General features: G+C 37.9%; 1 protein-coding gene across 1 annotated transcript in view; it reads right to left on the bottom strand.

Moving 5' to 3' along the window:
- The window catches only part of LOC133304636 (sterol 3-beta-glucosyltransferase UGT80A2), a 55787-nt gene that overhangs the window by 27382 nt on the left and 1934 nt on the right, over positions 1-26471 (bottom strand). Inside the window, exons 2-4 of the mRNA XM_061504680.1 lie at positions 22838-23049; positions 10490-10726; positions 2862-2973 (exon numbers count right to left, since the gene is read on the bottom strand). Of these exons, the coding sequence (XP_061360664.1) occupies positions 2862-2973; positions 10490-10726; positions 22838-23049 (561 nt within the window). The remainder of the gene's footprint in view (positions 1-2861; positions 2974-10489; positions 10727-22837; positions 23050-26471) is intronic.

The following is a 26471-nucleotide window of genomic DNA, read 5'->3' as shown; positions in this document are numbered from 1 at the left end:
CTGAGGTGGCTTAGCCGACATCATAGCAGACTCGTCAGAAAGAGTTGAAGTAATGACTTTAGACGAGATTATGACAAATCCTTCAGACAACTTAGTATCCATCATGACACTCCTACGAATTTCTTCAACCCTGACAGTATGAAAAACTTCAGAAAGAGAAGGTAATTTTTCCTTACCAATGATTTGAACCCGAATAGGGTCATATTCTTAATTGAGGCCACAAAGAAAGTTAAAGATCCAATTTCGTTCAACGGAGGAGGCTAGAGTGGCTGCATCCTTGCTGCACTCCATCTTCAAACTCTGATATTGATCTAGCTCAGTCCATAATCTATTCAGATTGTCATAATACTCTGTTACAGAGAAAGAGCCCTGTTTGGTAGAAAAAATCCTATTCCTCAGATCATAGCAGGTGTCAGCATCTTGTTTCATTGAATAGGTCTGAAGAAGAACATTCCATATCTCAAGAGCAGTAGGTAAGAACATGCAATGTTGACTAACCTCAGGAGTCATAGAGTTCTTTAGCCACGTCATAATAAGAGAGTCTTCATCATCCCAATCAGCAAAAGTTGGATATGCTTTGGCAGGAACAGGTCCTTCAAGATGAGCAATCTTACGATGCCCTTTGAGAATCGTACAAACTAGCTGAGACCACTGCAAATAATTTTTTCCATTAAGACGATAATTCTGACGGAGAGCAGGCAGATCATTTGGACTAAGAGAAGCCATAGACGGTGTAACAGATGGCTAATTGATCGGATTATCTTCAATGTCAGACATAAAGTTCACTGAAAAACTATTTGATCAGAACGGTAAAGGTCCAACGTCACCGGAATAGTAACAAGGAGACCGGAACAGTAACAAACAGGCTATAGGAAGGCTGCAACAGAGGCAAAACCACAAGATAATCACAGATCCAAACTCAAAAGAAGGAGGTGAGCTGGTCTGTACTAGTAGCGCGTGAAGGGGGTGTCTCACCGCCTCTGCAGATCCGGAGGCAGTGCATCTGCTCCACGCACATGAGAGAGCATCAGAAGGAATCTCGAGGTGGGTCTTGGATAGAAGAGGTCGCCTCGTCCTGGCGATCACAACCATGGGTGGATCGCCAGAAAACTCACCAGACGGTGTTCAACGGTGGTGTTTCAACAATAACAGTGATTGGAGCGTCAATCAGTGGTCCTCTCGATCCAAAAGGTCCTCGGAAATATTTTCCGATGGCGGCTAGTGGCAGGGCAATGCAAAATATAAGGATTCCTCTTTAAAGGCAATAGATGCGGAAGCAAAGCCCTCACCATCTGATACCAAATTGAAAGGAAAGAATTGTATATTATTGAACTGTATAATATCTGTACAAGGGTTCTCTATTTAAAGATATTAAAAAACCTAATGGGCTAAGCCCAAAGACACTTCTAGAGTATTCTAGCTAATACAAATAATAAGTAAATAATTACAATATTAATTCTAATATTTACAATACTATGTTAAAGTAAATTATTGAGCATCTTTTGTAATTTGTATAGACAATGGGAATATGTACACGTAATGATGTAAATGATTATGCTGGATATGTCATTTTGGGATATGAACTATGGATTGCTAGGCAACATGATTATGCAATGTATGAAATCTATGGGACATGTAAACATTGTAAATTTTGATAGCTTGGAGATCAAGTGAGATATGAATTATGGCATAGTGCCAAGACACATGCTAGTTGATGAAAGCTAGTTGTGTTATCCCTTGATGTGTGGTCAATTTAATGAAAGCATTGTGGTAATCACACCTATATGAAATTGTCTATCAGGTGAGTAAGTGTCATAAGACACCTTGAATGCTAAAATCCAGCAAGAGGCTATTCTTTTTGCCATTCAGGTTCTGCTCGCTTCAGTCTAGGGAGCAGTTCTGCGAGCGAGACAGTGGACACTGTCTGGATTGGACTCTGCTCGCTCAAGCGAGCAGAATTGGAAGATGGAAGTAGCTACTGCATCAAAATTAAATTGCTCGCTAGCTTGCTTGCTTAAGCGAGTAGCTTAGCGAGCAAATCCAATGGACAGCCCTTGTTACTGTCAGAAAATAAATCACACAAGAAAGCAGTTTAGCGAGCTGAAGTGGTTTCCTCACTAACATGCTCGCTTCAGCGAGCAATGTTAGCAGAGGTTGCTTGGCACACAAGTTATTTTTGGGATACAATGCAATACATCTTAAGAAGGAAAAAATTTATTCACGTTTTTTTATAAATCTAATTGTTAAAATCAATTAGTTTAGCTTCCGCATTTATTTAATTAAATATACTGCGTTTAATATCATTCTCATGATAACAAACTAGTCCGGACTGGGGTTTAACAATATACTTCACCAAAAATAAAAAATGAGTTCACAGCATATACAAAGACATGCAAATGGGCACACACAGACAAACACTAGAACCCCCCATCCCATCCCCCAAAATAAAAATAAAAATAAAAATTTAAAAAAAAAAAGGGTGGTAAGTTTGAACAAGCATGCAATGCTATCAAAATACACTAAAACCATCATAACAAACCATAAGATTCCATGACACCAATGCACCTCCAGAAACACAATTTGAATTAGTATAAAGAGTTAAGTGTTATGCAGAAAATAATTTCCAACCATTTTCAATCACTTACTGGTTAAGAAAATAATGGCAAAATATTGACATAGTTAACCACTTCAGTGATAAATTATTTATAAACTCCAAATAATTTTACCAAAAATTCTTCTATGACTTTCCAAAATTAAAACACAATGGAAGGGATTATGGGACAGAAGAAATTTAGAAATGTATGCACAAGTCAGGTCAGACACTAGAAGAAGATATTTGTAAATGGGTACATAGTACATACAACCAGCAAGGACTTTTGGATCACCGCCTAATGGATAAAACTCCAACCCGGCTGTCAAAACAAACTCCTTAAAATTTGAATGTGTTGCTAATCTAACACGATGGCCATAGTCCTGCACATAAATGCATATAAAAAAACTCACTTCTGTAGACAATAATAACATGACAAAAATTATTAGCAGATAATAATCTCAGTTCATATTTCATATATTTTTCCTCCTAAGATAACCAAACTCAACAATGTAATAATTCAATGATATTTACTACAGAAGTCAGAACAGTGTGAGTAGTAAGAACTTTTGTATGACGAAGGAACGGGAAGCCACAAAGAAACTAAACATATAACCGAAGATACAGCAACTCCAGATATCAAAGACAAGTGAAAAAGCAATACCAAACATGGATGGGAATGGATCCTCTCATGCGTTAGTTAACATGATCGTATCATCTGGGAGGATCATAATCATACAAGGAATTAACGGTGATGATTTCGTAACTACCTATCCCAATAATTTTTCCCACTCTTCCCTCATCACCATTGATTCACTTTTGTATAGTTATGAGTCCCTCACATTCCCTCACATGACATGATGATATTAGCTAACACATGAGAGGATCTACTCCCAACACGGATTCTCATGTTTGTAATATCTCCGTTCTCTTCATTTGTTTGTGTTGGAAAACAATCCCTGAAGTTATGGGATATACAGCTGAAAGCAATACCTGAAAGTATAGAATATATGACAGGAAAGCAATATCTGAAATTACGGGATATACAGCAGGAAACAATCTCTAAAATTATGGGATATACAGAATCTGAAAATTATAGGAATTGTACCCAACTTTTCCCTTTTTTCCTAGTTTCTAGGGATTGCTCATTATTTTTTGTTTCTTTTAGCTTTATGTTTGGCTATATATTTTGTAGGACCAGTTTTTTTTAAAAAAAAAAAAAAAAGAAAAAAAAGAAATGTAATGCAGCATGGTTATCAGAAACTAGTGACATTTTCATAACCTCTTCAAACTGGAGCCCTATAATACGTTGTTTTGGCTGGATAAGTATGAAAGCAGTTGGGGCCACACTCGATCTTGCAACCACATTTTTTCCTTTTACATTTCCAATATACCAGATTAACCCCCATGAATATACAGTAACCAAAAGTGTACCTTCTATCAGTACAAGAACCTACCCAATCAGTATTTGAATATTCAAAAATCTGAGTGTGACCTTTTTCTTCATACATAAGGCATTTTCCTTGAGCACCATTTAAGATGTGAATCAACATGCCAATGCTCGGTACAAGGTGAATCGAGGAGTTGACTATTAGAGTGTTATGTATATCAGTGTTATCTGTATATTAATAATTGAATCTGAAATATATTGTATATTCAAGTGTATAAGTCTGTACAAGGAGGCTCTCTATTTATAGAGACTAAAAAGACCTAATGGGATGACCTAATGGGCCAAGCCCACAATCTAGACTATTCTAGACTATTCTAATAATAATAAAATAATATTATTTCTAACACTCCCCCTCAAGCTGGTGCGTATATATCAAAAGCTCCCAGCTTGTTACAAATATGATCTATTCGGGGACCTCTAAGAGCTTTAGTGAATACATCCGCAAGTTGATCATTGGAATTGACAAATGCTGTCTCGATCTCCCTTGACTGGATCTTTTCTCTAACAAAATGACAGTCAATTTCTATATGCTTGGTCCTCTCATGAAAGACTGGGTTAGAGGATATATGCAAAGCGGCTTGGTTGTCACAAATGAGCTTCATAGGCCTTTGTTCACAGAGATGGAGTTCCTTCAGCAATTGTCTCAGCCAGATGAGCTCACAGGTTGCATTTGCCATTGCCCGATATTCTGCCTCCGCACTGGATCTGGCGACCACAGTTTGCTTCTTACTCTTCCAAGAGATCAAATTTCCTCCGAAAAGAACACAATACCCTAAGGTGGATCGTCTATCTGAAGGAGAACCTGCCCAGTCAGCATCTGAATAACTAGAGATCTCTGAACTCCCTTTATTTGTATATAATAAACCTCTTCCTGGCGCCTTTTTAATATATCGGAGAATTCTAATAACTGCATCCCAATGGGAGTCACAGGGAGAATCAAGAAATTGACTTGCAACACTCACTGCGAAGGAGATATCTGGCCTTGTCACAGTAAGATAATTCAATTTTCCAACTAGTCGGCGGTAGCGACTAGGATCTGGCAGTGGCTCCCCCTGTCCTGGTAATAACTTAACATTGGGGTCCATAGGTGTATCAATGGGTTTACAGCCTAACATTCCAGTCTCATCTAGGATATCCAGTGCATACTTCCTCTGACAGATGGAAATGCCCCGCCTAGACTGTGCAACTTCGATCCCCAAGAAATATCGAAGTCTGCCAAGATCTTTGGTTTGAAATTGATTGAATAAATGCTCTTTCAACTGATCAATCCCGATCTGATCACTGCCTGTAATGATAATGTCATCAACATAGACCAGGAGATAAACGCACTGGCCAGAAGAGCTATGCCGGTAAAAGACAGAATGATCGGCTTTGCTTCTGATTAAGCCAAAGGATTCAACAACTGAACTAAAGCGGCTAAACCAGGCCCGAGGAGATTGCTTCAGGCCATATAAAGATTTCCGAAGTTTACATATCATTCCAGAATTCTCCCCCTGAGCAACAAAACCTGGTGGTTGCTCCATATAAACTTCTTCCTGCAAGTCACCATGTAGAAAAGCATTCTTAATATCAAGTTGGAGAAGAGGCCAGTGATGAATGGCGACAAGGGCAAGAAACAGGCGAACAGAAGCCATCTTAGCAACAGGAGAAAAGGTATCCCCATAATCAAGACCAAAGATCTGTGTGTATCCCTTGGCCACTAAGCGAGCTTTAAGGCGATCAACAGTGCCATCAGGACCAACTTTAACTGTGAACACCCATCGACAACCAACAACAGACTTCCCGGGAGGAGCACGAACAAGATCCCAAGTGCCATTAGAGTGAAGTGCCTGCATTTCATCAAGCATCGCCTGGCGCCACCCTGGATGAGATAGTGCTTCACCTGTGGTTTTAGGGATGGAAACAGAAGAGAGACTAGAAACAAAAGTAAACTGTTGTGAAGCAAGTCTGTCATAACTCAAGAAAGAATAAAGGGGATGAGGATTTCGAGTGGATCGAATACCTTTCCGAAGGGCAATGGGAGGAGTCTCTGATGGAGGATCCGGAGGAGAAGAGCCGACGGGAAAAGGCGATGAGTCATCAAGAGGCAAAGTCGGAGGAGGTGCAGGCTGACGACGCTGGTATGTGAGGAGAGGAAGATCTGCAGGTATGGAGGTAATTGGTTGCTCCTCTGGAATAGGGGCACCTGCAGCTGGTAAAGACAAGTCAAGAAAAGGAACAGGAAGGACCTGATCAACTTGTGACACTGGAGACGGAGTAGAGTGAAAAGGCTGCTGATCAAGGAAAGTGACATCAGCAGAAACGATATAACGCTTGAGATCAGGTGAATAGCAACGATACCCTTTTTGAAAACGGATATACCCAAGGAAAATACATTTGAAGGCCTTGGATGTCAACTTGTCTTTACCTGGAGTAAGATCATGAACAAAACAAGTACAGCCAAAATTATGTAAAGGCAGAGGATAAGAAGGTGCTCCGGAAAACAAAATACTGTGGGGAACATCATTATTTAGCACAGAAGAGGGCATGCGGTTGATAAGGAAACATGAGATGATAATAGCATCTGCCCAAAAACGAAGTGGGACGTTCATATGAATGAAAAGAGTACGTGCAGTTTCAACTAGATGTCTATTTTTACGTTCAGCGACTCCATTTTGTTGTGGAGTGTGGGGACAAGTAGTCTGGTGTATAGTCCCATGTGTATCCAAAAATTTAGAAAATTCAAGAGACACATACTCTTTTGCATTATCACTGCGCAAGATTTGAATAGAAGCACCAAATTGAGTTTTTATTTCTGCACAAAACTTTTGATAAATTGAAAATAACTCAGAACGATTTTTCATTAAATAAACCCAAGTGCAACGGGAGAAATCATCAATAAAGGTTACAAAATACTGAAAACCCAAAACTGACATAGTCCGACTCGGACCCCAAATATCAGAATGAACAATAGAAAAGGGAGCAGCAGCTCTTTTATTGACTCTACTAGCAAAGGAAGAACGAGTATGCTTTCCCTGCTGACAAGACTGACAAGACTGACAATTCAAAGACTTAAGACCTGACAAAAAAGGAACCATATGCTGAAGCTTCGAGAGACTTGGATGACCCAGACGGCTATGGAGAAGCTCAGGAGACTCTGTGAGAGAGCATGCAACTGGAGCAGAGGGTGCATGCAGATAGTAGAGACCTCGTGACTCACCGCCCGCTCCAATCGTCTTCCCCGTACTCGAATCTGGCATAGAAAAAGACTGTTTAGAAAAGGTGATAGAGCAAGAAAGAGAATGGGTCAATTGACTAACAGAAATTAAATTAAAAGGAATGCCAGGGATGTAATAAACAAAGGTTAAAGTCAAGAAGGGAGTTGGTTTGGCTTGCCCAATGCCACGAGCAGGAGCCTTGGTGCCATCAGCAAGAGTAACAGAGGGAAGATTATTAGAAAAGGTAAGGGAAGTAAAAAGATCCTTATTACCACAAAGATGATCAGTAGCACCTGAGTCTATTATCCAGGGTCCAAGAGACGATTGAGAAAAACAAGCAACATGATTACCAGTATCTGGAGCAGGTGGCTGAGAAGAACTCTTCTGGAGAAGGGCCTCATAGTCTGCAGCGGAAATAGTCACCGATCCGGTAGAGGGCGGCACAACATCTGTTTGAGCAAAGTTCATATGTGGTGGCTTCAAGTGAGGGTACTTTCTATAACAACGTTCTTCAATGTGGCCCAGATATTGGCAATAATTACACCGAGGCCTTTGTCCTCGGCCACCCTGTCCATACGACATCGTCTGTCCGCGCCCGCCTGGGCCATATGAAGTCATGGGCCCACGACCGCCTTGTCTGCGGCCACGACCACGACCGCGACCACCATTGTTCCAATTACCACGAGAGACTAAAGCAGCAGAATCAGACAAGAGAGCAGTAGAGTCAGTAGCTGTGACGTGTGCGGGAGCCACCTTATCTTGAAGGTTCAGAAGGCGCTGAAAGGTCTGGGATATGCTGGGAATCGCAGTACTGGTTAGAATGTTATCACGAACACTTTCTAATCCGTCAGGGAGACCAGAGAGAGTCACAACCGTAAAGAGACGCTCCACTTGCGTCCTGTACACTGTAGCATCCGCAGCATGAGGTAACATAGCCAAAAATTCCTGCATCAAAGAACGAATCTTACCAACATAAACTTCCATACGAGCTTCGGGTGATTTGCGCAAATCCATCATCTGGGAGACAATGGAATAAAGTTGTTGAATATCATTGGTGTAGAGGTTTTTGGCTTCCGTCCACACAACATAGCAGGTCTCAAAAGGAATGAAAATATTGAGAAGAGATGAATCAATGGATTGCCAAAGAATACTGAGGAGCTGAGCATCAACTTTCTCCCATTCAGTCATCTGATCTTGGGAAATATCAGTCTTCTTAGTGGTGAGATGTTTGTCATGGCCTTGACCGGTAAACCAGATCTTAACGGAGGTAGACCAGGTCTTGTAAGTGGCAGATCCGGTCAATTTCAGAGTTGTGATAGATGGAATAGCACTTGAAATGATGCCGGAAGAATGTTTACTGGTTCCTTCCATCAGGAACAGCGATCAGACAACCAAAAAACTGTAAAAATTACGCGAAAAAGGAACAAAGTAGCGACTTTTGCACTAGAAACCCTCGAACGGAAGAGACCCACAACGATCGGTCACTGGATCTGGAAGGAGGAGGCAGAGGCGAGCCTGTCTGCCTTGGTTTGGTCGGAAAAGGTGGCCGGAACAGTGCACACGCGCCGAAGAGAGGTGGCGCGTGAGGCCCACGCGCAGACAGCTGTGGTGGCGCGTGGAGGCGCGTGCGGCGGCCGTTTGGGACGGGTCTTGGACAGAAATGGTCGCCGGCGTGAGGGGATCCTGATCGCGTGGTTTCTCGCCGGAAAGGTGGCCGGAACAGTGATGAACAGTGACGGAACAGTGTTTCTTGCGATGTGAACAGTGTTTTCTGGTCAAATAATGAAGGAGGATGACGATCTGAGATCGAAAAAGGGTCTAACAATGTTCGGAGGGTTGAAAAAGGTTGCCGGTATGATGCACGGCGGTAAAAAGGTTTGCCGGTATGATGCACGGCAGTACAACGAAAGGAAAAAAAAATATATATGCGGAAGCAGAGCCCTCAGATCGAGAGCTCTGATACCAAATTGAATCTGAAATATATTGTATATTCAAGTGTATAAGTCTGTACAAGGAGGCTCTCTATTTATAGAGACTAAAAAGACCTAATGGGATGACCTAATGGGCCAAGCCCACAATCTAGACTATTCTAGACTATTCTAATAATAATAAAATAATATTATTTCTAACATTAATCATATTCTGTACTTTGTTTGGTGTACACAATCTATTAGTTCTTTACTTAGACGTCAATTACAAGAGTTATATTGCAGTTTAGTACTTACACTCTTGCAGCGCTAGTTACAACAGTTACGCTCTACACTCATTATAAACACCGATGCATGTAACAGAACAAGGTAACTTTCAGTAATAACAATCAAAACCTTCAAAGACAAGTTTCTCTCTCAGTCTCGTTTGCTCTGTTCTACTTTCTATCACTTTTTGTTGTTTTTATTATGGTATCAGAGCCCTATCTAGGGCCTAACCTAGATTCAATGCCTCCTCCACACAAACAGAATCAATCCTCTAAACCTCCTTCACCTGTTATTGGAGGATCTTCCACCACAAACCAAAACTCTGCTCCAGTGTTGTTTTCACACTCAATCTCAGTATGTTTCAATGAAAAGAGCTTCCTGTTATGGAAGCAGAGGGTTAAGGCAGTAATCAAAGCGCACCGTCTCCATCATTTCATTGTGAATCAGGAAATTCCTCTTCGTTTTGTGTCTGAAGATGATCGAGCTATGGGAAGAATCAAGGATGATTATAGGGAATGGGAACAGAAGGATCAAATGTTGTTTTCCAGGCTCCACTCTTCCCTCTCAGAGTTGATACTTAGCAGAGTAGTTGGCTGTGTTCACTCATGACAAGTTTGGGCCGAGGTACGCAATTACTTCCACCAACATTGCGAGTGAAGTTGAGACAACTTCAATCAGAGTTATGAAGCATGAAGAAAGGTGGAAGAACGATCCCTAAATATCTACTCAGGATCAAAGCAATTGCTGATTTACTAATGTAGAAAGGAGATCCCATCACAGGGGGCAGAGGAGATCTGCGAGACAGCTAGAATGAAAAACGGGAAGCAGTAGTGGAAAACTGAGAGAAGGAAGCCAGTAAGATGACACATCAAAATTTTAAGGACCAACTCACCCAAAAGCTAAGGTTTTATACCTAACAAAAGACTGCACATATCCAAATGTACCAACGATTAGTATCATACACACATACACACATATAGATATATATATATATACAGATATATATGATATAAAGGCAATGAAAGAGAAATTTGAGAATGAGAAAATGCCTCTATACCTGCAAGCGTTTGCCTATTGCAACAAATGGTTGCACATCTCCTCGAGTACCAACAATAAGCATCACTATATTCAACGGTGGAATGTAATGAAAGTCCGTTGCGTCAAGTGAATCATCAACTACATTATTTACATATTTAGATCGAGCACCAAGAGCTTCAGGTTCAACATCTCCTGGAACTTCAAATTCTACAGTTCCATCATCTTTTACAGTAGCTATTCTGTTCAACAATTTTAGCTGAACAATGGCAAAAATCAACTGAAGTGCAAGCCATATATGATTAAAAACAAAAAGAAATAAAAAACGATGTCAATGATGATCAGAAGAAGCAAAATAATGCATGATTGAATATAATACAGGAACCATGATTTAGTCCTACTTAATAAGGCAATTCCACAAGATATGTGGTTGGAGGACCCTACCTCCACCTTTTACACATTGCTCCTGTTCTTCTTTTACTAGTATCTACAAAGGGACACTCATCAAAAGAGATTATTTCTTAATTTTTCTAACATGATTTAATATAACTTATGGTAACATAATACTCTACTTACAATCTATTTGAAATATAAGATCACCTAATTACAGCTTCTTACTAATTACATAGATCAATAACCACCCAAAACATATAATCACAAAGTTTCGCACAAAAGTTATATAATAAGTCAGGAATGATATTTTCTTTCAATGGGTAACTTTAACAGGTTAGAAGCAGCTTGAACATATAGTGGAAGACAACAAAACGGATGATTTTGACAAAACAATGAGACAGAAAAACAAAATTATCAAATGGTGAGAGTACAAAGGTATAATTTTATTTAACTTTTCATCCAGAAATCGATAAGCATAAACTACAATCAAGAAATACATGGGAATGTATTCCAAATACACTAACATCGAGTCTTGTTTAGCATTTTAGTCTTGAAAGATTTTCCATTTTTTTTTCTTTTTGCACTTTTTTTTTTTTATTTCTTAAAGGATAAGTAAGATCACACAAAGATTGCCTCAATGCAAAGTCGTACATAACACGATATACAGTTAAAGCAGCCTATTAAGAATAAAATATTGAAAAGATAGATCAAAAGAAAAATAACCTGTATTAAAGCTGATACACAAATATAATGCTCAAAACTCAAAGTAATCACAACCTAAGACTTATTCATCATTCTCAAAAGCCATACTTTAAAGACATAAACCAATATTAATCTAAGGCTTAGCTTATTAAATTCTTGCTGAAACTGTCACAGAACCAGTCATATGGAAGGTCTACTCCTGTAGGAAGTTATCCCAACAGCAATTAAAGAGAGGTTATTAGAGTTATGGCAGCCTTTATGAAATAAAAAAGAGGCAGTGAGAGTTGAGTTATGGCAGCTGTTATGAAATATATCTAAAGATATAAGGAGGAACCTCTTAGAAGATAGGCAGGCAATTTGTTTTGTGAGTGTTTGGCTGAGAATCTTTCTCAGATTTAAGGGCTAGTCCCTTGGCAAGAGTGTGCTCTTGTATCCTTTATTTACTATAATAAAGAAAATCTCCCTTCCTCTTATTTTTCTTAATTCCAGAGGTCAATTCTTGAATTCCTAGATTAGAATCGTATCAAATTGGTTTAACTTGCTAGATCTCATGGAGCACTTAAAGGAAGGCGATGTGGAAAAATCATTGGAACTGTTGCGGCAAAAAAACAGCGCAAACATTGCTTCAATACCCAAAATTTTGAAAGGGTTGGATAAGACACGTGATCTTATAAAATTGTGGATAATCCAAAATGGGTCAAAATGCTAATGACTGGCTCACCTTCTGGAGGAATTGCCAACCACCAGATCTTGAACGAGGCTTCCATGGACACCAGTTTTTGGAGCTTTGGAGAATTCTACAATAATCTTGAAGAACAAGACCAGTGAATATGACCAATGCATATCCACTACTTAGAAATTAAAGAAATGTTGCAAAAAAGGATGAAGATTAAAAACTCTGAGAGCAAACGAGACTTTTGAGCTGATTGAGAGGATGGCTGTCAACGAAAACCAAGTGTTGTCAACAAAGCCTAAGAGAGATATCCTTCAACTGGAAGGTAATGATGCGGTGCTGGCTGAAAACAATTTGTTATCTCAGCAAGTAGCAAACTTAACATCAAGGCTTGACAAGATGCAGCTTGCTAGTGTTCAGACTAAAGCTGCTGTTGTGTGTGTGAATATTGCCAGGACAATCATGAGTCTAATAAATGTCCTTTGATGCCTTCTGATTCACCTCAACAAGTACAGGTGAATGGCGTTTGGTATGATCAAAGACCTCCGCCACAAAATACTCCAAGAAATCAGAATTTTCCTTCTAGAAGTAGCAATTTTTAGAGGAGAGGTCAAGGAGGTGGTCTTGATTATAGTTCTAACAATTACCTGCAGCCTCCACCAATCCAACCCAAGGAACCTTCTGATTTGGAGAGGTTAGTTGGACAAATGGCTTAACACTCCAATGCCTTCATGGAAGAGACTAAGGCCAATACTAAAAACATGAGTGCTTCTATCAAAAATTTGGAGAATCAAATTGGCCAGCTGGCTAAGCAAGTTGCTGATAGAACTCCAGGCACTTTCCCTAGTAACACAGTTACAAATCCCAAGGAGGATTGTATGTTTGTCACAACTAGAAGTGGTAAGGTGGTAGCAGCTCCAGAAAAGCTGAGCACAAAGGTGAAAGCTAATGAGAAGCTTAAGGCGGTTGAGGAGCCAGAAAAAGAGGAGGTGATTCCTTCTGATGTTAAGACACCTCTTCAGAAAGGTGAAGAAAAAGAGCCACCTATTGTTGCTGAAAAGAAGAAATTTGAGCAGAGTCCCGAATATGTGAGAGCCATGGCACCTTATCCTGAAAGATTCAAGAAGGACGATCAGAAGCAACAGTATGGAAGGTTTCTTGATATATTCAATAAGTTGCATGTCAATCTTTCATTGGTTGAAGCCTTGGCTAATATGCCCAATTATGCCAAGTTTATGAAGGACCTGTTGTCAAGAAAACACAAGCTGCAGGAATGCCAAACGGTGACACTCACTGAGGAGTGTAGCGCTATCATTACAAAGAAGTTTCCTCCTAAGCGTCATGATCCAGGGAGCTTCAATATTTCTGTTGAAATTGGTAACACCAAAATTGGCAGGGCATTATGTGATCTAGGGGCTAGCATTAATTTGATGCCCCTTTCTGTTTGTAATTCCTTGGGGATCACCGAGTTGAAGCCTACTTTGGCATCTCTTTAACTTGCTGATAAGTCTGTAAGGAAGCCTAGTGGAATAATAGAAGATGTTCTTGTGAAGATGGACAAGTTCATCTTCCCTGCTGATTTTGTGGTGCTGGACATGGAAGGGGGAGCTGAGATGCCTCTTTTGCTGGGTAGACCTTTCTTAGCTACATCTCGTGCCATGATTGACGTTGAGAATGGGAAGCTAGAGTTAAGGATGAATCATGAGTCATTACCATCAATGTCTTTGACTCTATGAAACAATCTTCTGGCAAAGGCGATTGTTTTAGACTCGAGCAACTGGGGAAGGAAGAAAAATCTTCTAGTCAAGAACTTAATGAAGAACTTGAGGCGCATAAGATTGTTCCTGCTAAGGAAAAAAAGAATATAGTGTTTCAAGTTCCTGAAAAAGCAGATGATTACAAAGAAGATGGTACCTCAAAAGTGAAATTGAAGGATCTTCCTCAAACTCTAAAAGATGATGTCAAAGAGGTGAGGACGCTTCAAAGGAGGCGTAATCCTACAAAGAAGAAGGCAATGAGAAAGGAAGTGGTGAAACTCTTTGATACGAGTTGGAAGAGACACCGGGAGCTGAAGTTTGACAAGAGACACCGAGACTCTATCTCTCGGAAAAATCAATGCTTCAAAGAGTTCCTCACATGGATTCATGGTCTGAATCAAATCTGGGAATAGTGGTCTCATACACCAAGGCATCCAGTACCACCAGATCCTCCATTTGCTGAGTCATCCCACGCTGCTGAAGGGGATGACATGGAGGGTTGATTATATCTCCTTGCTGACGGAGATTTTGTATATTAGTTTATTTTTTTGTTTCGTATTTTTTTTGGTTATTTTGTGTTGGTATATCTCTTTCTAATGTTTTAATGTGCGCATTATAGTTTATCCTATATGCCACTGTTTGTTCCATTGTGCAGGTTTTTCTTCTTTCTTGTGGTTTAATTATTGCTAAGGACAGCAATTCTCTAAATCTGGGAATGATAGGCTTGCATCTTAGAACTACTGCAATTCTTCTATCAGGGGAGATATTCTAACTCTTTTAATTTTCTTAGTTATTTTTGTAGTATTTTGTATGCCCTTGATTTAAAAAAAAAAATGATCTGTTTTTCAAGTAATTCTCAGGTTTAAATGTGTTTATCTAGTTAATGTGCTTGACTAAATTCTTGGAAGTATATTGTATGACTTTCTGGCATAACATTGCATAGGTATAATTAGATTACATGATTGCTCGTTTGTCTGAACTGATGTTGTGAAATTCTGATAATGTCTGAGGTCAATTTTCTTGAGTCTATATTGATACCATAGCTGTGAGGTTTGAGCTTAAACACTGAATTTTCTTGTTGAGAGACCTCACTGTTGAGAATATGATCAAGCCTATGGTAGTGTTATAGCTGTGATTGATTGAGTGCTCATGATACCCTTAAACACTGAGTGTTGAGTGGACATTATTTATCTGTGTGAGGGGTAATCAATGTAGACTTGTATCTTTAAAGAAGCTGATGACATTGTTGGGAGTTTATGATATTGGGTCAGGCATGCATGGCATATTGTGTCTGAGAGTGTCTATGGATTGTTATGTTGGATTAATTGAATATGTCCTGAATTGAGTCTTGTACATTGCTGGGGACAGCAACGTTTAAATCTGGGAATTATTTGATATGCCTCTAGCATATATATGATTTTTAGCCAGAATGAGAAAGAAATCTTGATTAATCTTGGAGAAAAAGGGCTAGAATTACTATTAAATTTGATAAATCTCAATCAAAGATTGTGCAACTGATTTCCTCCTAATTCTGTAGGAAAAGCAGATAAAACTGGAGCCAAATGGAGATTTGCCAAAATGAAGATCCATGCTCATAGCGTGGATGTCACGCTGATGGTGTGAAGAATCAGAGACCTCCACATTCATAGCGTGGAACTCACGCTGATGGCGTGAAACCATTCTTGCTCCCACGCTGATAGCGTGGAACCCACGCTAGTGGCGTCAGCATTCAGAGGCAGCCACGCTCTTAGCGTGAAATTGACGCTAAGAGCGCCAGTTTGCGGAAATCACAGCCCGTGCTTTTCAAGAGGGCAATTTTGGAAGATGAAAAAGAAGATTATAAAAAGGAGGCTCAGCACAGAATTAGGTATTTTGGATCTAAGGAGACCGTCGTGCGTCAGAAGGAGAGCTCCGGAGAGAAATTCTTGTTCTTCTTCTTCTTCTTTCTCTTTTACTTATTGTTTTTATGAATATTGAATTTTTAGCCATGATTATGTTTGGCTAGTTTACTTTTTATTGTAGTTAGGGTCACAAACCCTATGTGAACCCTTGTTACGACGGATTGGTTTATTTCTACTCGTTTATATAAAATTCTTTATCTTTACCGTGTGCGAAATTTATATTCTCTTTATTAGAATTGATCAATCTGATAGTTGAGGATAGTTTGAAGGTTAGAACCCTAGATAGGAATATTGGGGTTTTCATCCTGAAAGGGGGTAGGATAACGGTTCGTATGCATGCTAGGAATAGATGTGTATTGAATTGCAGATGTTTGAATTATCGTGTTCATTGCTTAATTCTCATGAGGGGTTGCTAAGGAATTAGGATTCCAATTGAGATTAAAGGGTTAAATTGCCAAGGGATTGGAATTTAACTAATTAATTTTAGATGATAATTATCTGAGTATTTATATAATTGAATATTTTTAAATCAATCCAAAGTAATAAGTGGGGATCATAAGGTGAGTGCGCTCTAGCTACAATGCTTTTCTCACATTTACAAAAATCAATTCTCAATTTATTGTTCTATTTTTCATAAACAAAATTACAAAAACAAGTCTTTATTTCAGTTCTCAATTTTACACAACTCGACAATATTTGTCACAAACAAACTCTTGTGAACTTTTCCATTCTTAAAAGGAATATTAATTGATATTCGACCCAATCCTTGTGGAGACGATACTCTACTTACTTTCTATATTACTTGTGCGATCGGTATACTTGCCAGAGAGCATCATCTACCTCAGGCTATTGTATGTTTCTCTGTGGAAATCTCATAACATGGAGAAGTAAAAAGCAAAATGTGGTTGCTAGGTCGAGTGCAGAAGCAGAATTTCGAGCCATGGCTCAAGGTATTTGTGAGTTATTATGGCTGAAAATCATTCTAGATGATCTAAATGTGAGGTGTGAAGGGCCTATGAAGTTACTCTGTGATAACAAGTCAGCCATCTGTATAGCCCACAATCCAGTCCAACATGACCGCACCAAACATATTGAGATTGATCGCCACTTCATCGAGGAGAAACTGGATAGTGGACTGATCACTACTCCATATATTCCATCTAGTTGTCAATTGGCTGATGTCTTGACTAAGGGTCTTCCTAATGATAGGTTTCAAGAGCTTACTAGCAAGCTAGGAATGATAAATATCCATTCCTCAACTTGAGGGGGAGTATTGTAAATTCTAGAATTATATAGAATTATTTTTTATTATTTTGTAATTCTGTAATAGTCAGTATTTGGGCCTAACCCATTAGGTTTCTTTATTCTCTTTAAATAGAGAACTCTTGTACAGATAATTCACAATTTCATAATACAGAAATATTTCTTTCAATTAAAAGGCTAGAGAGTTACCTTTTGAAAACAAGGTGAAATCTTTGGAAGAGAAGGAGGTTTTGGTTGTTATGGATGCTTGCGGTCCAAAAACAAAACACTTAACCAAAGAAGGAATGGAAAGATCAAAGAACATGTGAGAAAAAGGAAAATGAGATTGAAGGCAGAATAAATATGATTGAGAATTTGAAAAGAGAAATACACCAAAAGCCAAAGCATGAAGAAACTAAACCAAAGCTTGACACAGTGGTAGAGATGCTTGGGACCGAAGAGATTGAGAAGTTTGCGGCGGAGGAAAAAAGTGGAAATGCAACAAGATTGAGTGAGTCTTTGTTGTTGAAAAGAGATGTTTGTCCAATTGGTGGTATCACGGAAGGCAGGTTGCAAAAGGAGATGAGCATTGTACAATCATAGAAGCAATGGATTTGGCTAGGGACATGGAGAAAGAGATGAGATCACCGCATGGTAGTAGTGGAAAGATAAATGTACGTTCAGTTAAGGGCCAACAAATGTTTGGAGTAGGTCGCATCACAAAGGAGACGAGTTATGGAGAAATAACTCTCGCGGCCAAAATGGCATTGGTTAATATCTTTTTGTCTAAAGATATAATTCATCATTGTTCACTTTGTCAAAATCAAGAATTTTTTTTTTTTTCATGGTGATCTATATGAGTAAGTCTATATGGAGCAACATCTTAGATTCATTGTGCAAGGGGAGTATTCTATCCCAGTTTATCGTTTCCCCAAGACTCTTTATGGACTCAAACAATCTCAACAAGCTTGATTTGGAAGATTTAGTATGACAATCCAACAATTTGGCTACCTTAGAGTGAAGTTGATCACTCGAGCTTTATCACCATTGAATTGTGAGAAGCATTTATTTGGTTGCATATGTTGATCGATGATAATATGATCATTACAAGTAATGATCATCATGGCATGACTCAGGTAAAACATCTCTACAGTCACTTCACACTAAGAGTCTTGGAGAACTTCAACAAATTTTAGGTATAAAGGTGAATCAATCCAAAGATAGTATTAACAATATCCAGAGAATATATGTTAAGAATATTCTTGAGGAAACAACTCTGTTAAAAGAGTCGGGATAACTTGATTTTCTGAAAAAGTAAGAAAAAGTGTTGTTTCTAGATTGAGTTGCCCATAGCCATTTAGGAACTCATCTGACTAAAACATGCTTAAAGAACTCAAGTTTGGATACGTTGGACCAACAACACTAATTTGCGATAATCAAGTTGCTTTGTATATTGCTTCTAACCCAATGTTTTATGAAAGGACGAAGCACATTGAAATAAATTGTCACTTCATCAAAGAAAAGGTCCTCTCAAGAAAGATCATCGCTCGTTTTGTTAACTCAAATGATTAATTGATAGATGATTTCACTAAGTCTTTGAGAGGTCCTCGAATAGATAACATATGTAACAAAATTGGCACATATGACTGCATTCCATCTTGAAGAGGAGCATTCAGAATATTGTAAATAGAATAGTTTAGCACAAGTGACAAAGTCTCACATTTTGTATTATTCCTTTGTAATTCTTTTTTATTCATTTATTAATAAAGCCTCCGCTGCGTAATTAAGACCCCCAGATTCAAATAAATACCTCTCTAGTCCAGATATTTAACCAAAGCTATTGTAATTAAGAAACTCAAAATATATATCATTGAAATAACTATATGTTGATAAACCCTACACTTAAAATTGTGAAACTTAAGGATGTAACAAATTTTGATGTAGACGACCATAAAAAGAAAATTAAAATTTAAAAGGACATTAATATCTAGCTTTAATCTTCTTCTTTTTAAGAAATAATGAAAAGAAGTACGAAATATTTTCTAGATATACATCAACAGACTTGCAACTAATACTTCAATGATTATGAAAAGTATTTCTTCTGTCACAAGAAATAAATAATCTCCTGCAACCCCAAAACGAATTCATATTAGGGTTTGGGAAGAAATATAGTGCATTTTGGAAATTTGGCTTTTTCCTTGCAACATGAATTTTCCCAAAACACCTTGCATTAGTCCTTTTTTGCCCTACATTCCCTTCATTGCTTTATTTATTTATTTAATTATTTTCCACTATAACTTATTTTTTGCTTTTATTTATCTATTTTAATTTTACTATTTTTTCCTCTTACTTATTTTTTTCTTATCTATCTACATTTTCCCCTTTTTGTTTATTCTTTTTTTAAATTATAATTTTTATTTATTTATCAATTTTTTAATTGGTTGTCCTAGAGGTTCAGTTAAACAAAGTATATAAAATGAGGAAGAGTGCTCAAAACCCAAGGATAAGATTCTGGAAGCTAAAAGAGGAAAAACCGAAAGAGTTCAAGGAAATAATGTTTCATAAAAGACCATGGGAGTTTGATGGAGCAGCAAATGAGATGTGAAATAAGATGGCTTTGTGTATCCAAAATGTGGGAAGGAGGGTGTTAGGAGAAAGCAAAGAGAATGGATTTCAAACAAAGGAAATGTGGTGGTGGAATGAAAAGGTGCATGAGGCAATTAAACAGAAGAAGGAATGCTTCAGATGTTTGCATAAAATTCTTGATGATGAGAACTTGCAAAAGGTTAGATTGGCTAGAAAAAATGCCAAGAAAGTAGTGCGAGAAACTAGAGGCAAGGTTTTCGCCAATTTGTATAAAAATTTTGGGAGCAAGAGTGGTGAAAAAAGTATATATAAGCTTGCACAAATGAGAGATAAGAAAAATAAAGACCTCACCCAGGTTAGATGCATCAAGGATGAAATCAAAAACTTTTGGTAAGAGATATAGAGATAAGAGAAAGGTGGATGAACTACATTAATAAGTTTTTTAATGGGGATGGAGATAAAAGCAAGGTGGACTTGGAGGACGCATATGATGATTTGAATAGAAGATTTGTGCGCAGAATCAAAGCACAGGAAGTTAAGGAGGCTTTAAAGAAGATGAAGACTAGTAAAGCTTTGGGACCCAATAGTGTCCCTATTGAAGTGTGGAGAGACTTGGGGGATGTGGCAATAAAATGGTTGACCAATCTTTTCAATAAGATTCTTCAAATAAATAAGATGCTTGATGTATGGAGGAAAGTATTCTTGTGCCTATTTACCAAAACAAAGGAGATATTCAAATTGTTTTAACTATAGAGGCATTAAGTTTATGAGCCATACTATGAAGTTGTGAGAGAGAGTCATTAAACATCGCTTGAGAAGAGAGACCAAGGTCTATGTAAATCAATTTGGGTTTATGCTAGGAAAATGTACCATGGAAGCCATTTTCTTGATGCGACAATTAATAAAAAGATATCGAGAAAAGAAAAAGGACTTATATGATCTTGAGCAGGCATAGAATAGACTTCCAAGAAAAGTTTTATGGTGGGTTCTTGGTAAGAAAAAGTACCATCAAATAGATGCAATCAATGATATGTATGATGGTGTTACGACATGTGTGAAAGCTTGTAATGGAATATCAAGTTATTTTCCTATCACGGTAAGTGTACACCAAGATTCTGCTCTAAGTCCTTATCTTTTTGCCCTAGTTATGGATGAACCAACAAAAGATATTCAAAAGAAGTTCCTTGGTGTATACTTTTTGCAGATGATATTGTGCTTTTCGCCTTGGAGTCTAAAGGATTTACATTAAACCGGAGCAAGATTGAATATATGAAGTATGAGTTCTCTCTGGTAAAAGACAGAGATCAAGATTTCATGCATCTGCTTGGATAAGAGGTACTCAAGAAAAATGCTTTTAGATATCCGAGATAAATTTTGCAAAAAGTGGAGAGATCAATTTTGCACTAGCTTCATAAAATCAGAGCAGAATGGATGAAATAGCGTGGTGCATCTGATTTTTGTGTGACCGCAAAATCCTCCTAAGGCTAAAAAGAAAATTCTATAAAACAACAGTAAAGCCTGCAATATTATATGGAGCTGAATGTTGGTCAGCACATAGGCAACATGAGCATAAAATGGGAGTAGCGAAAATGAGGATGTGAAGATGGATATGTGGTTATACGAGGATGGATAAAATAAGAAATGAAGATATTAGACGAAAGATAGGAGTAGTAACGGTAGCTGAAAAAATGAGAGAATATAAACTGAGGTGGTTTGGGCACGTAATGAGAAGACCCATAGATGCTCCCGTAAGAACAAAAGTGTGTTACCAAGAGTTTGATACAAAGAGAGGTAGAGGTAGACCAAAACTTACTTGAGGGAAGGTAGTAAAACAAGATTTAATCGAGTAGGATAGATTGGCGAAAGGTGTGTCTTATGACGGATTGAAGAAAAACTATAAGCATAGTGGAGGATTACATCCGTTTTTATTGCTATGTTTCAGATGATCCATTTCTAGTCCTTTTCCTCTTCATCTACCTCTCTTTCTTTCTTTTTTCCTTCTTTTTATTTTATTTCATTTTTCCTTTCAATCTACTTTCTCTTATTTATTTACTTATGTGTTTTTCTTTTTCTTTTTCTTTTTTTCCCTATATTCCTTTTATTTTCATTTTTTTTATTTCTTACTCTTATTCTTTTTTGTCTTCCTATATATCTTTATTTTTAGTTTATTTTAGTTTATTTTTCCTTCTAAGTGTCTACTACTTTTTATGGATGTTATATATATATATATATATATATATATACACTTAATTTTTTTATTTATTTTTTTTATCTTGTTCTCAAATTTTTCGTATATTTCATTTGTGTTCATCTACCACCGACCCCAACTAGATTAAGATAAAGGTGTTGTTGATGTTGATTTTCCCTTCTTTTCCCTCAATCTTTTCTTACTTTTTATTTGGGTTTATCTACTGCCAATGCCAACTAGTTTGGAATAAAGGTATTGTTGATGTTGATATTGATATTGAATGGTTTTAACTACTAAACTCTAAAATAAAACACTTATACTTTGGTTACTACTAATATAGGTATTTAAGAATCCTAGTAGTATCTACTTAAAAAATGAGGGTGGAAATTTCCACGGTGAGCTTTATAAGAAAAATTGTAGTAAAACCCCATCCCTTATTATTTTACCCCAGTCTTCAAGGGATATCAAACTGTCTCTATGGCTATGCATGAAAGTTAGGAGGGGAGGTGATCCAAAGGAAATAAAGGGGAACGGAACATACGAGAATGGTGGCTAATAAGTTTTTTCTCCTATTTTGGAGGTTTAAAATCCTCCAAATTCGATTACTTTAAAATGTTCATAAAAATTAAAAAGGAAGAGTTTTGGGCATTACATTATAATCCCCTATTTTCCCTTAATTTAAGAAACTCAGGCAAGAGTGAGATTTACTTGAAATCTTTCCCGCCCTCATTTTTCTTACCAAATCCTCCATCCAAACATAGCATGAGAGTTTCTTCTTTCTTTTGCGGACAAAAAAGTTTCTCTTTTACCCATATACATGAAAATATTTATCAACTTCTGGAGAACCAATGCCACAAAATAGATATGCTGCCTCTGACATAAGGGGAAACGGAAAATGCAAAAAACATTATAGATCACAATGACATACCTTCTCCTGGACAGGAATTTTGTCATCAAAAATCTGTGCTGCATCTTCAGGCCTTAGATGTTTTTGTCTCTCTGTTTTAGACCTTTCCAATTTAAACTTACTTGAACTTGACTCCAATTTATCTCCATGTGATATGTCCAACTCCAATTTATCTCCAAGTGATATGTCCGCTGGCAGTGTGGTCGCTTTAGACAACTCCCCGCCAGGAAAGCCTGAATAAAGAGGAAAACAAGACAAATGAAAGATATAGCTAAATGAGCAATAAAACTAAACAAATAATGTACTTAATAGAAGGTTCAGAGAAAATAGATGTACTATTTCAAAATGTTATGAAATCCTACACAGAATCAACATTAAGAAGATAAGAGGGTTTTCTTGTCAAATATACACGACACTAACAAGCCTTGCTTACTTAACAAGTTTTTCTGGTTTCATTGGTTTCTATTTTTCATTGGTTTCTTTAGGAGGATATCTTATCAAAGGTAGTCAAATTTGAGATCCTACCTTGGATTGGAAGGGGGAGGAAACTCGTAAATCGTGAGATTGTAATGCAGGTAGTAAGATCCTAACTAAGATACAAAATTATATTCAAAGCTTCAAACATGTGTGTGTGTGTGAACAGTACAACAATAATCAAGCAAATAATTCAAGTCATGATCATCATAATCATCATTGTGGTTATAAGGATCTTCTCACATCTCTTATCTATTCAGACAATTTACTTCCAACTACCCTTGCTGAAGGTTCCAAGATAGTTGTTGGCATTGGACAAGCACAACCGTGTTCCTTTTTACCTTTGACCTCAGTTCTTCATGTTCCTGGTTTCCCTTCCAATTTAATATCTGTCAGTTGACTCATTTGTTCTCTTCATTGTTCCGTAATCTTTTCTACAAAATTTCTGTGACAAGATTCGAGTTTAGGGATGACAATTGAATTTGATAGTGAGTCATGCGGCCTTTACCATCATATTGTACCTAGTCCCTAAATGACACATACGATGAGAGATGCTCCTGACCTCATTCACAATCTTGAACATCCAAGTCTATCCAAACTTTAGAAGATGGTCTATCATCTGTCTCGTTTACAATCATTTGATTGTGAGTTTGGTTAATAAGGGCAAACACACACGCTCTTCCTTTGCACGTCGTGACAACAAAAGGGTAGAGGCTCCTTTTTGTCTTTCTCACTCAGATATTTGGGATCCAAGTCGGGTTAGGTTCAGTATAGGATTCCTATATTTGAGACCTTTATTGATGACTACTTTTCCTACAGGTCTTCTTGATGAAAAATCATTCTGAATTGTTCTCTATTTATCAGAAATTTTATGTTGAAGTTCATAGCCAATTTAGAACCAAGATTCATGTTATGCATAGCGACAATGCGTTGGAATATATGCCTCTGACCTGTAGGAATTCTTGTCTCAATAGGGTACCTTACATCAAACTACTTTCCCTCATACTCTGTAATAGAATAGCAATGTTGAACGTAAAAATTGGCAACTAGTTGAAACAACAAAAACTCTACTCCTGCATATAAATGTTCCTCTTCACTTTTGGGGAGAAGCTATGTTTACATCATGTTATCTTACAAACCACGTGTCTTCCTCTGTGTTAAATAAAGAAGTTCCTCCCATATCTAGACCCCTGATGCTACTATGAATCTGGTGCCTCCTCGTGTCTTTGGTTATACACTTTTTGTTCATGATCTTACTCCAGGGAAAGGCAAGCTTACGGCTAAAGCTTTCAAGTTCCTCTTTGCTGGTTATGCTCATCTTTAGAAGGGATATTGTTGCTACTCTCCAAACCTCCAATGTTATATTGTATCTGATTATGTCACATTTGTTGATCAACCTTTCTCTGCTTCAGCCACACAGGTCTCTGATATCGATATTATCATGCATATTCCCTTCTTTGATCCTCTTTCCACAGGTGTCTCAAGTTTTGCGACTTCCCTGCCACCATCTCGTCCTCCTTTTCTTTGATGATTTCATCTGCAAGGTACCTCCATTTCCGTTCAATTGCTTCTTGCTTTTTCTTTTGAGAATGAGTTGTGGGGGAAGTTCTGGTGGTGAGAGTAGTGAGGAGTGCGTAGAAAGCATAGTAGTTAATTGCGCCGTAATAGCGCCGCGTTGTATGGGCGTTGCGGTGCCTCGCCGCAAGAAACGCGTCGCGCCACACCGGAACGCAATAGCGGCCATTGCGATCGCATTTGCTGCCATATTGTTGTCATAAGGCAAAATGTCAATTTTGTTCTAAATTTAAATGTGTAACAAAAATTTAAGGGTTTTTTAGTCTATTCGCGTCTCTCTGTCACTTCTACTATCTGTGCCTTTAAAAATGTTTCTTTTTGTCATTATTTCTGTCATATATCTATTTCGCTGTTTCCACAACCGCAACCCGCTATAACGCTATAGCGTTTTTCGGAGTTGGCCGCGACATGCCACAATCCGCATTTGATAACTATGGTAGAAAGGTTGCCCCTTAGTGTCAAAAGTGGGTATTTGACAAGGCAAAGCCCCGACCTCAAGCTAATTGGGAAGTTAAATTATTTTACCGTAACGTAACAAGATTAGATATTTCATTTGTAATGAACATACTGAACCAATTTCTTGATTCCCCATGTGACTCTCATTGAGATGCAGCTATCATGATTCTCCCATACATCAAAGGAACTCCTGGCAAAGGACTTTTATATATATAAAAAAAAAGGGCATGTAGAAATTTGCGATTACACCGACGCTGATTGGGCAAGCTCTCCCTCAAGATAGAATTCCCCAAGAGTCTCACACTGAACAATGTTGCTTTACTGAATAGAATAATCTCTAATGGAGAGAGGTATTCTAATATTACAAATAACACACCAGAAGAAACAAAAAAACAGATAGATAGATGAATTTCTCCTCACACAGATCCAAAACTAACAAGTTTATTCCCTCATCTTACCCACACACTCAACCAGCCATTATATTTATTTATTTTTAATTCCAGAAACAATGCCATAACATAAGCCTTGACATTTGCAGGTATTTTCTCTGGCTTTGGTTCATATTAGTTGGTGCTAACTCACCAATTTGAAGCAGTTTTAATTCATATTAACTGGTGCCAACTCTCCTATATTCCTCGTTTCATAAATCCTGCACGTCATCTAGTCTGCCTTAATTATCGGGTTACTATTGTCCATCCAAACACAAACATAGAACAGAGACATTTTTTTCAAAAACCAGAAACTTTTTCTTCAACAGATAATAGTGCTACAAGCCATCCAAACAGAGAAAAGCAGAGAAACAAAAACGTTGCTACAACAGAAACGTTATGGAAGGTCTCAAGCACTGAAACAGTAAAATTAAGAGGAAAAAGGGAGTTTTGGTATTAAACTTCGGCTAGCAGTAGTAAACACAAGTCATTGGGTATAGCAAAATATAGAGAAAGGAAATAGTATGCAAAAATAGAAATGGACATGATAATGCAAGCGCTGGAGAGACCTGGACTCTCCTATATTCACTATTACTCAATCCTTTCTTAACCTTCCTTTTTTCCTCCCTTTTCTTAAATACTTCGTGCCTTTCGTTTGTTGCCTCAACTGATTTTCCCACCTCTTCTTTGGTCATGCTAAAGTGTGTTGTGTGCCCCCTCCT

The sequence above is a fragment of the Gastrolobium bilobum genome, unplaced genomic scaffold (assembly GCF_033153095.1).
Source record: "Gastrolobium bilobum isolate Gb01-03AN ecotype WA unplaced genomic scaffold, APGP_CSIRO_Gbil_v1 utg3506, whole genome shotgun sequence".
Classification (NCBI taxonomy): domain Eukaryota; kingdom Viridiplantae; phylum Streptophyta; class Magnoliopsida; order Fabales; family Fabaceae; genus Gastrolobium; species Gastrolobium bilobum.
Note: the sequence above shows the minus strand (reverse complement) of the source record. Positions and strands in the feature narration are given on the sequence as shown.